Here is a 13,696-nt window from a genome sequence, read left to right as displayed (position 1 = left end):
CTTACGGGATAGGCAGCTCGACCTCCTTTCCGGGGGGCCGCCATCTTGTAGTCCAGCGTGACCGCCTCCTCTCTCCCTACCCCTCCCACGTTGCCTCGCTGCGTCCGGTGCTCCGAAAGAGGGAGAGGCAGCTGCAGCGCGTAGCTTGAATGGAGTGAGGTGGAAGCGCCCAGGTGGAGAAAAAAAGTCAAACCCAGGAACCGGTAAGGAGCAAGGGAGGGGGAGCCGAGATCATGGCTCCGCGTTTTCCCTGGTTTTTATGCACCCGCCCATTGCTGTCTTCTGTCCTTCTCTTTCTCTTCTTCCATATCTACAGTCGGTTCCCTCGTCCCTTCCCCCAATTCCGTGTTAGATGGATATTATCTTGAAGAAGAAACCCTGGAGCGAGAATTTGATCTGGGCTCCAAAACGACCGCGAGATGCTCTCCTTCCAAGAGATTAGAAAATCTGACCTGTGTCCATTATTAGGGCTGGAGGGAGTCGAGCATGACAACGATTGCGTTCTCACACTCTTCCCTCCTTCCCTTCCTCCAGTGTTGCCTGGTCCTCCTCACCTCCGTTTGAAAAGGGTCCCTGTCCCCAGATTTTCACCCCTGCCTTTCTCTCCTATTTCACCTGCCGTTTCCATCTCCTGAACAGGCTCTGCTCTTTCCTCTCGTAGCTCTAACGAGAAATGTTCAAAAGCGAAGGGAGAGGAGTGTTGTTTTTTTTAATTCCATTTATATCCCGCCCTTCTCCGAAGACTCAGGGCGGCTTACAAGCTTAGCAGTAGCCTTCATTCTATGTATATGCCTGCTTATTAGGGCTTTCACACACACCCCAAGCGGCATTATTACAAAGTCAGCTTAATTGCCCCCAACAATCTGGGTCCTCATTTTACCTCCCTCGGAAGGATGGAAGGCTGAGTCAACCTTGAGCCTGGTGGGACTCGAACCTGCACTAATTGCAAGCAGCTGGTGTTACTTTAAGGAGGCATTAGCCCACTGCTCCACCAAGGCTCTTTTAAAAAAAAGAATCAAAAGCCAAGTTGGAAAAAGAGGGGGCTGTTCCGTGAGCATCTGCGGTTTGCACATTTTTGTATCAGTGCCTCATATAAATCCATCCCAAGCTCCAAGCAGCTCCTGGTGTTGATATTTTTTTGTCATTGACGTCTTGCCTAGGACAGTCGAGATTAGCCGGTGCCTGTTTCTCCCTCCCACCGTTCTTTAGGGAAATTATAACAATCGGCTCTTTCTCTATTTCGGGATTAGCTCACTTGAATCCGTAGTCAAGGAATGAAGAGTAATTATTATGAGCTCCGAAGCTGGTACCGTTGTTTGTTGGCATGGGCAATCAAGGAAGGGTAACCATGTCTATGGACTACAGTAATCAGGTTGATTTTAAGTATCAGCAATGCACTTATTAAAACATATGTATTGAGTCTTTAGTTTTATAACCACTCCTAGCTGCAGTCTCTTGGTATTTAATAGTACACATATTTTGATCAATTCAATGAATTACAATATAAATAAATATAATCATAATATAAACTTAAAAGTATAAAATAAAAATAAAGACTGAGTTATATCAATTCATCTTTCAAAGACTCCAAAAATGAAAGCTAAAACAGGGGCCAATCTGATTTCTAATGGGAGTCAATCTACTAACAACAAAATATTCTTTTTTTAAAAAAGTTGATAAGCAAATAAAAATAACAAATAAATTAAAAGAAAATAAAAACAAAAACCTTGATGGACCATTGGGTCTTTTTCTGTTATCAGTTTTCTATGTTTCTAATGACAATTTTCATTGATAATCAGTGCCTGATTTTACATAATACTACTGTACAATGTGGTTTATTTGTTTTTAAGATAGTAAGAGATGCAAATGCATCCCAAGTAAGAATCTGTGGGTTACAAATTATAGAAGATAATTAACATGTATTACATCAAAACCAAACTACTTTATGAGTTAATATTATATGTGAATCAAAGCCATGTTTTAATGTAAACTGTTAACTTTATTACTAACTTCATAACAAAGAATTAAATTTTTTATTTGAAAATTAGCATTTATTATTCAAATGAACAGAAGATTAGATAGAAGATGGACTTTCTGAAAAGTCAGATAAAGCAGATCGCATATGTTACTCAAAGTCATTCAGTTGGAGCAAACTTTTTCCATTGTAAAATTGATATCAGAAAGCAAATATGTGTATCCATCTGTAAGAAGATTAAGGCAGGTAAGGATTTACAGGTAGTTCTTAACTTACAACCTCAATTGAGCCCAAAATTTCTCTTGCTAAGCAATACAGTTAAGGGAATTTTGTCTCATTTTACAATCTTTCTTGCCACAGTTGTTAAGTGAATTGCTGCAGTTGTTAAGTTAGAAATGGTTGTTAAGTGAATCTGGCTTCCCCATTGACTTTACTTGTAAGGGGGGTGTCACAAAAGGTGATCATGTGATCCCAGGACATTGCAATTGTCATAAATATGAGTTGCCAAGTGTCTGAATTTTGATCACGGGACCATGGGGATGCTGCAACGGTTGTAAGGGTGAAAACGGTCATAAGTCACTTTTCAGTGCCATTGTAACATCAAATGGTTATTAAATGAACTACTTGTCTGTCTTTCTCTTGTATATCAGAAGCGTTCTAAGGAGTGCAGGGTATAGAAAAGGTTGGGAGCCGCTGGCATAGACAAAAAACCCTTTGTGCTTAGTGTTTATCCTTGAAGATTGCTATATTGTTGAATAATATCCTTTATGGTATATCTTGTTCTCAAAAATATTAACCATATGGCTTGGGGGAAAGAGTTCTTGATTAAGGTTAAGATGCAAGCCTGAACAAGCTGCATAATATATTGCCAAGTATATTATTGATAATGTAACATTCAGGTGGATAATAATTGATGATTTTTTAAAAAATCAGATTATTTTATTTAAATCAGATTTTTTTTATTTTTATCAAATTTAATAAAATGCTTTTGGAGTAAAAATCTATCTAAATATAGTTTTCTATTTAACTTACATTAATAATTTAATTTATTCAGTATGAAATGGAGCTTAGTTATGTAGCATGAGGCTGTATATTCTGTAGTATTTACATTTTGGTAAACTCATTCAATGAATCCAAGCTCTGCAAGCTGAGATAACATGCACTGCATTGATGCATTCGCACAATTTCTTTCTTAGCCTAACTCACTTCACAGAGTTGTTGTAGTGGAGAAAATAGGAGAAGGAAGGAGTATTAGATATCTTTGCCACTTTGAGTTATTTATAAAATAATAATGATAATAATGGAAATAGCAGAAGAGAAGAGAAAGAATTAGAAAAAAAATCACAAAAGACAAAGAGCTGCAAATAGTAGAACAACTATGTCAGAAGAAAGTAAAAATAGTATCAGTAGTAATGAGGGCCTTGGGTACAATCCCAAAACATCTGGAGCACCACATGAACACCACTGGCATTGACAAAATCACCAGTCAGTTACAAAAGTTTACTCGGGACAGCTTACATCCTGCAATGATACATTTAGCACCATCAAATAATAACATCTGCCTATCTTGGCTCCTTGGGAGAAACTCCATAAGTGGATAAAAATGCTTAATTATTATTTTCTTACTTTCAAAAATTTGCGTTAACACAGAGTTCATTGAAATTTTCCAAATTAAAATATTCAAAATTTTCTAATAGGATAGTGCTGAAATGACAGGATCATCTGTGATTTCATAAACTATCTGAAAACATAGTTGTTAGAAAAATAGCATTACTGTACAGTTCATTTTTGTCTTATTTTTATAGGCAGTAGATAAAACAAAATTATACTAATTTTTTTGTTGCCAGTCTAGTAATACTGCAGTCTTTTACTTTTCCAGCATTTAGATTTTCAAAAAGGTTTAATGTTTACATGTTTTAGTTATTTTTCGATGACAATAAGCCTGACATATCATTGAATGTTGTCAGTATCTGAATAATGCTGCTAGAAAAACCCAGGCAAAGGTTTCTTTTTAGGTTGATATGCAGTATATATTCCTAACTGAAAAATCATATAGTTAATTAAATTATATTTCTGATTCTGACAAAGCTTATAAGTTATATAGAAATTGTTCCGATTTGTTTCTAAGAAGCTGTCTTTAACTAAATCACAGTAATGTTTTTCCAAGGTGGAGAACTTTTTATCTATGAATGGCTGTTGACTGACATAAAGGATCAGTATGTTAATAAACAAAAGCAAAAATAACCAAATATTTGGAGAGTTTTAAGTAATCCTTATGATGGTGTTTCTATGTCTATATTTCTCTGTATTTTGAATTCTTGAAGGTAATAACCATTCTTATTTCTGAGTGAAAAGTAGAGGGTCCTACTTTTTATGAATAAAAAGCAGGTGAATAATTTATGAATGTTATAAAATCAAAATTTGTTAATTTAAAAGTTTTTTTAATTTTAAAAAGGCTATTTCCCCCTGATTTAAATAGTCATTTGTGACAGAAGTTTTCCTTCTCCTCTAATGCATCTTGAAGAACTATGTAAGGACTTTATAGGAAGCAGATTAAAATGTAGCAAAAAATAATCAAGCAATTGCAGATTCAGATAAACATATTACTGAGGGACATCTAGAATTTCTAGCCAAGAAGTACTATGGAATCCACTTATGAAAATCTTGCTAAGAAAATTGTTAGGACTTACCTAAGCAATTTCCTGGAGTCATGACTAACTTAAACACAAAATAGAAATTGTTATATATAGGATATTATTGTCTAGCTTCAAACTTTTGAGCATGATTCTTAATCAAGCTAAGGTTACTTAATTGAAATGTTAAAAAATGGTGTGCAATCCTTTACATGTAAGAAAGAAGGCTATAATACTTTTAAGTTATGTAAAATATGATTAACCTGTGTTTTTTTAAAAAAAAGTATTGTGTATTTATGTGTGGGTGTATAAGGGTGGTGCATGTGTATGCATTTTTCCTAAATGACTTTGCACTAAGAAAACACATGCATTATTATATATGTTATAAAGTTCAAAGTTTTAATTTGCTGTAATTTATTTCTGTTCTGCTTTTTAACCAAGGACTCATGGCAATTCAAAATGATTAATACAGATACAAAATTATGTATTGCAATAAATTTTATATAATTATATTAGTAATATCTTATTTGTAGGAAAGTAATCTTTCCCACTTTGTTTAATTAAACAAAACAATATAGAGGGGGGAAATAAAACAGCAAGAGTATTTGAATTAAGCTTGGCATTCTTGCAACTGATATTTAGACTTGCCTATGAGACATCTATATTTTAAGCCATGAAAAGAAATTTGGATTCTCATTATTAATTTTATAGGTTCAAAGCTCTCTCTACTATTTTATGTTTTGCTTCTTTTGTTTGTTTTTAATTCATTTTTAAAGAAAACATTATTCCTTTTTAGTATTTGGGACCTAGCAATTTATGCATGTATGTAATGCAATATACTTTTCTATAAAATCATGCAATGGTCCCTCCCAAAGGAAAATTCATTCTAATATCAAAGTGTTTGATGTTGGGATATTTCGATTTCATATTTGAGTATACAGTGTAACTGGATATATATCAAAAGTAACTTTGTTATATATTCAGGTTTCTTTTCCATTCTAGATTTTCATATGCAAGGATAAAGCAAAAAAGAGTGACAGAAAATGAATTAGAAAACTACTTTGATTAAGATGGGGAAAAGATACAGTTACTCATTTATCAGTAGTTAGAAGAATTGTTTAACATTAATGTCTGAAATTGAATTTTAACCCTTGTTTTCCTCTCCCCCCCCCCAAGATGGTGAATGAACTGGGCAAGATTGTGATGTAAAGATAGTGAACCTGGCAGTTTCAAATGTATCTTCCTTTGGCCTAAATTATCCTCTTGTCTTGCTAGTTGACATGAAATGAATGCCAGCAATAGATTATTGCCAAATGATCATTCAGCTCAAATGAGAAGGAGCAAGATATAAAATGGAAAGAGGATGTGGTTTTCGAAGAATTGAGGCCTGAAGCACCCCTCATGAATTTCAACCACAGCAATTCAGAGAACATCACTGGTAAGCTGATGAGTTAATTAAAAGATGCTGGTAGATGTTTTGGAAATTATAACTGCTTCAGCGGTGCAATCTTCAGTAGTTTATATTGAACTTTAGAATTATCTCAAATTTACAATGAAGCAATGCCTTTATTAGGCCAAACTCAAGGTTGATTAAATGGCATATAAATTTTTCCAAAGTGCTTAAGCAGGCAAATCATATAAAAATTAGAAAAAGAATTGGGAAGGGGAAGAAAGAAAAAGCAGCAGGACAAATTAAAATACTAATAAAAGTTGTATTAAGAAAGAAATCCATCTTAAAATCAGTACAATTGATGAAGAACCATAGTTGTTTTGTTTTTAGTTACGGATAATTGTTTCCTAGAGACATCACCCTGCCAACAAAAGTGCGTATAGTCAAGGCTATGGTTTTCCCAGTTGCAATGTATGGCTGTGAAAGTTGGACCATAAGAAAGGCTGAGCGCCAAAATATTGAAGCCTTTGAACTATGGTGCTGGAGAAGACTCCTGTGAGTCCCTTAGACTGCAAGGCGATCAAACTGGTCAGTCCTAGAGGAGATCAACTCTGACTGATCTTTAGAAGGCCAGATCCTGAAGTTGATACTCAAATACTTTGGCCATCTACAGCTGAAACTCAAAAAATTAGAATATCGTGCAAAAGTTCATTTATTTCAGTAACACAACTTAAAACGGGAAACTAATATACGAGATAGAGTCATTACATGCAAAGCAAGATAGTTCAAGCTGTGATTTGTCATAATTGTGATGATTATGGCTTACAGCTCATGAAAACCCCAAATCCACAATCTAAGTAAATTAGAATATTACATGCAATCAATAAAACAAGGAGTGTAAATAGAACAATATCGGACCTCTGAAAAGTATAAGCATGCATATGTACTCAGTACTTGGTTTGGGCCCCTTTTGAAGCAATTACTGCCTCAATGCGGCGTGGCATGGAAGCTATCAGCCTGTGGCACTGCTGAGGTGTTATGGAAGACCAGGATGCTTCAATAGTGGCCTTCAGCTCTTCTGCATTGTTCGGTCTCATGTCTCTCATCTTTCTCTTGGCAATGCCCCATAGATTCTCTGTGGGGTTCAGGTCAGGCGAGTTTGCTGGCCAATCAAGCACAGTAATCCCATGGTCATTGAACCAGGTTTTGGTGCTTTTGGCAGTGTGGGCAGGTGCCAAGTCCTGCTGGAAAATGAAGTCAGCATCCCTATAAAGCTCGTCTGTGGAAGGAAGCATGAAGTGCTCCAAAATCTCCTGGTAGACGGCTGCATTGACCCTGGACTTAATGAAGCACAGTGGACCAACACCAGCAGATGACATGGCTCCCCAAATCAACACAGACTGTGGAAACTTCACACTGGACTTCAAGCATCTTGCAGTGTGTGCCTCTCCATTCTTCCTCCAGACTCTGGGTCCTTGGTTTCCAAATGAGATGCAAAAGTTGCTCTCATCAGAAAAGAGGACTTTGGACCACTGAGCAACAGACCAGGTCTGTTTTTCTTTAGCCCAGGTAAGACGCTTCTGACGTTGTTTGTTGTTCAGGAGCGGCTTGACAAGAGGAATACGACATTTGAAGCCCATGTCCAGGATTCGTCTGTGTGTGGTGGCTCTTGATGCACTGACTCCAGCCTCAGTCCACTCTTTGTGAAAGTCCCCAATGTAGGGAAAAGAATTCAGACCCGGGTCGATAGAGATGCTCTGAAACAGCCAGGCAGCCTCGTTTCTCTAAAAACACACTGAGCACCTGCCCGCTGAACTTTTATTCAACTCCTTTTTCTGAATACCAAATACAACATTACATAAACCCCATCAATCTCAAAAAAATAGGATACATAGTGATAATTGGATACGTAGTGAGAACTTCTCAGGTGCCTATGAGATCATTACAAAAACAAGATACTAAAAGATATATGTGAAAGCTCTATCATTGTTCTGTACCAGCCTACTACCGGCCCTGCAGAAAAGGCAGGGACAACCCCTTTACAAAACGGCAAGAGGCTGGAACTAAGCCTGCCAAATTTATTAACATAAAACAGAGCAAACAGAGCAAACACGAACCATGAAACAGGAGCTATTCAAACGGTTGCCTTCAGCAAACCAGCCCTCCCATACATTCCCCTTTTAAACAGTTCAGGGCGTGGCTTCTCTCTGCCTCCTTCCGAGGTGCCCCATTGCCTTCTTCTGTTTACTCCTGATTGACTGCCTCCTGCGTTGGGTGTCCTTGAACAGGGCCAGCTGTGGGTCATCTTCATCCACGCTGTCAGGCTCACACAGCTGGGTCTGCGTCGTAACCAAATGGGAGGGGCCTGGTGAGGGCTCTGCGAAGCCTCAAGGCTATCCTCAGCAAGCTCTCCAACACCCCCCTCCTCCTCTGAATCGTCCGACCCAACTGCCGAACCCACAGGCTGACCCTGAATCACAACAATCATAGCGTTTCCCAAACCTCCCACATGGCATCCTTTGCGAACCAGGAGAGTGTGCTCATCACTGTAATTCACGTAGAGGCCGATAAGAAACGTTTGGGAAAGCTGAAGGTTGGGAGGCCAAAAACTGGCCGTTCCCACACCCCAACACTTTTGAATGGCCTTTTCCTGAATCCTCTCCAGGCTGCGGTCATCCCTGCTGCTTATGCACCTTTTTCTTCCACACTTTTCCCTTCCACATAACTTTCTATTAATGTGCTTTGATACAGCACTTGGGGAACATCCAACTTCTTTTGCAATTACCTTTTGAAGCTTTCCCTCCTTATGGAGGGTGTCAATGATGGTTTTCTGCACAACTGTCAGGTCAGCAGTCTTCCCCATAATTGTGATTCCTACTCAACCAGACTGAGAGACCATTTAAAGGCTCAGGAACCCTTTGCAGGTGTTATGGCTTAATTAGCTGATTAGAGTGGGACACTTTGAGCCTAGAATATTGCACCTTTTCACAATATTCTAATTTTCTGAGATTGTGGATTTGGGGTTTTCATGAGCTGTACGCCATAATTGTCACAATTATGACAAATCACGGCTTGAACTATCTTGCTTTGCATGTAATGAGTTTATCTCATATTAGTTTCCCATTTTAAGTTGCATTACTGAAACAAATGAACTTTTGCACGATATTCTAATTTTTCGAGTTTCACCTGTAATGAGGACTCACTGGAGAGGAGCCTAATGCTGGGAAAGATTGAGTGTAAGAGAAGAATGGGACAATAGAGAATGAGATGGCTGGATGGAGTCACAGAAGCAGTAGTCATGAGCTTAAATGGACTCCCGACGATGGTAGAGGACAGGAAGGCGTGGAAGAATGTTTTCCATGGGGTCGCGATGGGTTGGACATGATTTCGCAACTAACAAGAATAAATTGATTTCTAATAGAAGTAAATGTTTAAGATTTGTGCTGTTTCTTACTAGCCTTAGTTCAGAATAGATAACATTACTCATTTGTTTCACAATGTTGAAAATCATTTATTTAACAAAGAAAACTGGTTTTCTTTCAAAGTTGATCGGTAGTATGTTGTCTTCATATATCTTTAGATGTTTGCCCTAATGAAGACCTTCCTGAAGTAGAGCTAGTAAGCATGCTAGAAGAACAGCTGCCTCAGTACAAATTACATGTGGATTCTTTATATCTTCCTGTAAATGATGATTGGATCCAGTCAAGAAGCTCTCACAGTCATGATCCTGAAATTTCTTCTCCTGTCCTTGCCGAGGAGGCACTCCATTATATGAGTAAGTAACCCAATACAAATATAAGCATTAAAGATTCGATCAACCTGCAAAAAGGGCTTAAGTATCTCCAGATTTGGAAAACTGTATGTTTTCCAAAATTGATACAAAGAACGAAGCTTGAATATTTATTTATATATTACAACCTAGCAGTTCGAAAGCACGTAAAAAATGCAAGTAGAGGACTTCCGGTGGCGGCGCGGCGCCGGAGACAGCCCTTTCGGGCTGCCCGCGGCTCAGCTGTGTTATTTCCACCCGAAACAGCGCCGATCAGCTGTTCGGGTGGATTTGAAGCCCCCTCCTCGGGAGAAGAGGAGGGGGTGAGCCCCCAGGTAGGGGTTGAGTTCTCCGGGGCCGCCTGAGCTTAAAGCTTGGGCGGCTGAAGGATCGAACTCCCCCGTAGCCTGGGCTGCTCCCAGCTGGTCAGCGTCTCTGCTCCGTGATTTCTGGAGCGGAGCCAGGCGTTTGCGACCACCCCTGCCAGAAGGAAAGACCATGGAATAAAAGGAGCAGGCAGAGCGGTACAGGAGGAAAAGGTGAAGAGGATTTTTATTGCTGCTTTCTAGCTTAATGGATTTTATAAATTTAAAAGTGAAAGTGCGTAGTAAGTGAAAGTAAAGATGGCGGCTAAATCTCTCCCAAAAGCTCTTTGGAGTGCTGGAACTTCTCCGGTGCAGCAGTCATCATTGCAAGCGTTGCTTCTTCCTGATGTATTGACACCGAAGGATTTACAAGATGCTCTTGGAAAATTTGCCCAGGTAATTCTGGAAGCAATGGGTGATAAATTTGCAAAGATGGAGGAGAAGTTGGAGAAATTGGAGGAGAGAATAGAAGAGAGGATGGAAGAGAAGTTCAGAGTGATGAAGGTAGACATTTTGTCTTCAGTGTATAGAGTGGCTGAATGTGTGGAAGATTTGGATGAAAAAGTGGAAGACTTGACTCAAAAAAATGCCATATTAGAAGCAAAAGTACTGGAAAATGAAGATTTAAGAGACAAAATGGACAAAGAATTGAGTCTTGCTCAATATTACCAGATGCAGTACGCTGTTAGAATCAGAGGTTTAAAAGAGAATATTAAGGAAGATCTAAAGCAGCTGATTTCTGAGGCTTTGGAAGTAGTATTGAGGCAGCCAGCATCTGAAATAAAGGGAGGCATGGATAAAGTGTTTCGTGTGAATTCATGGATTGCCAGACAGAGAAAGCTACCTAGAGATGTGGTGGTTTATTTTGCAAAGAGGGAAATTAGAGACGAAGTTATTCAAGCTGCTTATGGTACTAAAGTCGTGATTGCTGATCAAGAAGTTTTGGTTCTAAAAGAAATTCCTCCAAAGATTTTAAGGAGAAGGAAGGATTTTACATTTGTAGTGCAAGAGCTCAAGCAACGAGATATAAGGTTCAGATGGGAGATTCCAGTTGGGTTGATGGTGATGCATGAAGGTAAAAGGTACCGTTTGGCTACTGTGATGCAGGCGCGTGATTTTTACAATAACGTTTTAAAAGCAACCCCACTATCACTTTTGGAAGCTGCAAAGGGATCTGGAGAAGGAGAACACCAAGAGGCTGAAGATGGACAGACAGAGGAGAATGGTGCTGGAGGAGATCAAGCTACAACTTCTTTGGATGATTCTAGAGAGCAGAGGGAGACGCGTGCTGCTTTAAAACGATCAAAAAAAAATAAAAGAATAAGATCAGCAGAAGTCTATGGAATTTCTAAAATGTATTTACAGCCAAGTAGTGGGAGGAGCACGGCCTAAAACAGATAGTCCTATTTAAGCAAAAGATGCTTTTAGTTGGATTATATGCTCCTAATCAACAACAAGTTGACTTTTTTAGTTTATTTCATACAAAGTTTACCTAGTTGGATTATAAAATTTTTATTTTTATGGGGGATTGGAATGGTGTTTTGGATGTACAGATGGACAAGGCTGGAGCTTTTAAGCGCGGCCCAAGTCATGCTAGACTGTCTAAATCCTATTTTGAAATGAAGGATGACTTGGAACTGCGAGATATTTGGCGTGAAAGACATTCGCATGAAAAGGATTATACTTTTTTTTCTGACAGACATCAATCTTTTTTCAGGATCGATTTTATTTTGTTGACTAATGACTTTTTTTTTAAGGATTAAGAAGGTGAAGATATGTGCAAGAACTATTTCTGATCATAGCCCAGTTTGGCTAGAGATTTATAAGGAGAATAGAGATAGGCGCTCGTGGCGCGTAAATGAGAATTTGTTTAGAAACCAGAGAAATGTGGAAGAATGTAAACAGCGGATGAAGGTTTTTTTTTTTAAATTTATATGAATAAGGGCACCTCTATGGATATGGTTTGGGATGCTAGCAAGGCCTATTTGAGAGGGGTGTTGATATATATGAACAATAAACATAGATGTGCTGTGGAAGCTAGGAGGGAAGAATTGGAGAATGAATTTGGCTTTGATTTTGAATTTAGAGGTTGTGAAGTCTAAGGAGGCTATTAAACTGTTAAGAGGAATGGATTGAGTATATCCAGAACAAATATGGGATTAAGAAGTTTCATGTAGTATTTGAATAAGTCTTCCTTTCCTTTTTTTCTGTTTTTTTTTAATATATTCTATATTAATAGTGTTTGTAGTTATCCTATGTGAGCTAGAGAGTGATAGATTTTAGAGTCTATGGTTGTTAGCATATGGTTGTTTATGATTCTTTCTTTGTTTTTTTATACCTTGTACTTAGCTCTGGGAAGTCGGGGGTGGGGGGTGGGGAGGGGGGGAGGGGTAAGGAGGGAGGGACAGGGGAGGGGTAGGGGGGACTGTCAAAGATAAAATGTATGATAAAACTTTTCAATAAAAAAAAATGCAAGTAGAAAAATAGGTACCACTATGGTGGGAAGGCAACAGCGTTCCGTGCGCCTTTGGCGTCCAGTCATGCCGGCCACATGAAAAACGGAGACGTCCTCGGACAAGCGTCCTCCTCTTCGGCTTTGAAACGGAGATGAGCACCGGCCCCTAGAGTTAGAAACGACTAGCATGCGTGTGCGGGGGAACCTTTACCTTTTTAAAATTCTCAAATCTGTAATAATTAACTGGCTGAAACTGTATCATAGGGCAATATGTTTTGAACCAATGCCTCAAGTAGGCTACTTTACAGAATGTTTCCAAAATCCAGGATCCATCACTCCCATGGAATTGTAATTTGGCAAATTTTATAAAACATTTTATGACATAAAAATTATGATAAAGCATTTTATGATATAATACAAAATGCCATAAAACATTTCCTGTAGTCAACTGCTAATGTTTGACTGTGCTATATGGTTCAATAAGGGTTACTCTCAAGGCAGATATATCTCTGAATATCTCCCTAAATTGTTAAGAACTTTCCAGCCACATTAGAAGCTCTTCCATTGTTGAAGGCATTGAAGAATCTAGTAGGGACATAAGTAGTCTTTTGTTGTCCTTTTTCTAACAAAATTTTAAAAACAGTGGGATGTCCTATGAACATTGCTCTTGTTAAATGAACTGTTGAGGAACATGGGAATAAACAACAGTGAACAGATTTGTTAAAATGGCATTGATTGCAGATTATGTATAAGGCAATAACATCAGCCTATGTCAAGCCCTACAAAATAAGACTATTAAAATCTCTTCCTACTATCTGTTACTCAAAAACAATGTATCAGTTGGTTAAATATTGACTTATACAACTTTTTATTATCTGTATTTTTGATCAGCATTGTGTGTGTGTTCAACTTTCTGATCTTTCGGATTGACTTTCAGTCAACCCAGAAAAGTGAAATTCAATATTGAGTAAATAAAAAGTGCAGCTTTAAGGAGCTGCTGGCAAATATAACAATTATGCTTTTGCTTGATCCAAAGCACTTTTCTACTTCAGATTGAAATATTGGATTCATCTAATATTGTATTACATTAGTATGCTAACATCTACAGG

At 38.2% G+C, this 13,696-nt stretch overlaps 1 protein-coding gene across 4 annotated transcripts in view; it reads left to right on the top strand.

The window, feature by feature from the left end:
• Positions 1 to 41: 41 nt before the first annotated feature.
• Positions 42 to 13,696, top strand: part of TRAK2 (trafficking kinesin protein 2) — a 35,744-nt gene continuing 22,089 nt past the window's right edge. For 2 of the 4 annotated variants that reach the window (XM_081313042.1, XM_081313039.1), the window contains exons 1-3: positions 42 to 203; positions 5,884 to 6,046; positions 9,579 to 9,773. In XM_081313042.1, the coding sequence (XP_081169168.1) occupies positions 6,010 to 6,046; positions 9,579 to 9,773 (232 nt within the window). In that variant the 5' untranslated portion in view covers positions 42 to 203; positions 5,884 to 6,009. Of the gene's footprint in view, positions 204 to 2,048; positions 2,222 to 5,784; positions 6,047 to 9,578; positions 9,774 to 13,696 lie in introns of all 4 variants that reach the window. The other 2 variants (XM_081313040.1, XM_081313041.1) reach the window with 2 other exon arrangements.

Source organism: Vipera berus, assembly GCF_964194415.1.
Source record: "Vipera berus genome assembly, chromosome: 1".
NCBI lineage: Eukaryota > Metazoa > Chordata > Lepidosauria > Squamata > Viperidae > Vipera > Vipera berus.
Note: the sequence above shows the minus strand (reverse complement) of the source record. Positions and strands in the feature narration are given on the sequence as shown.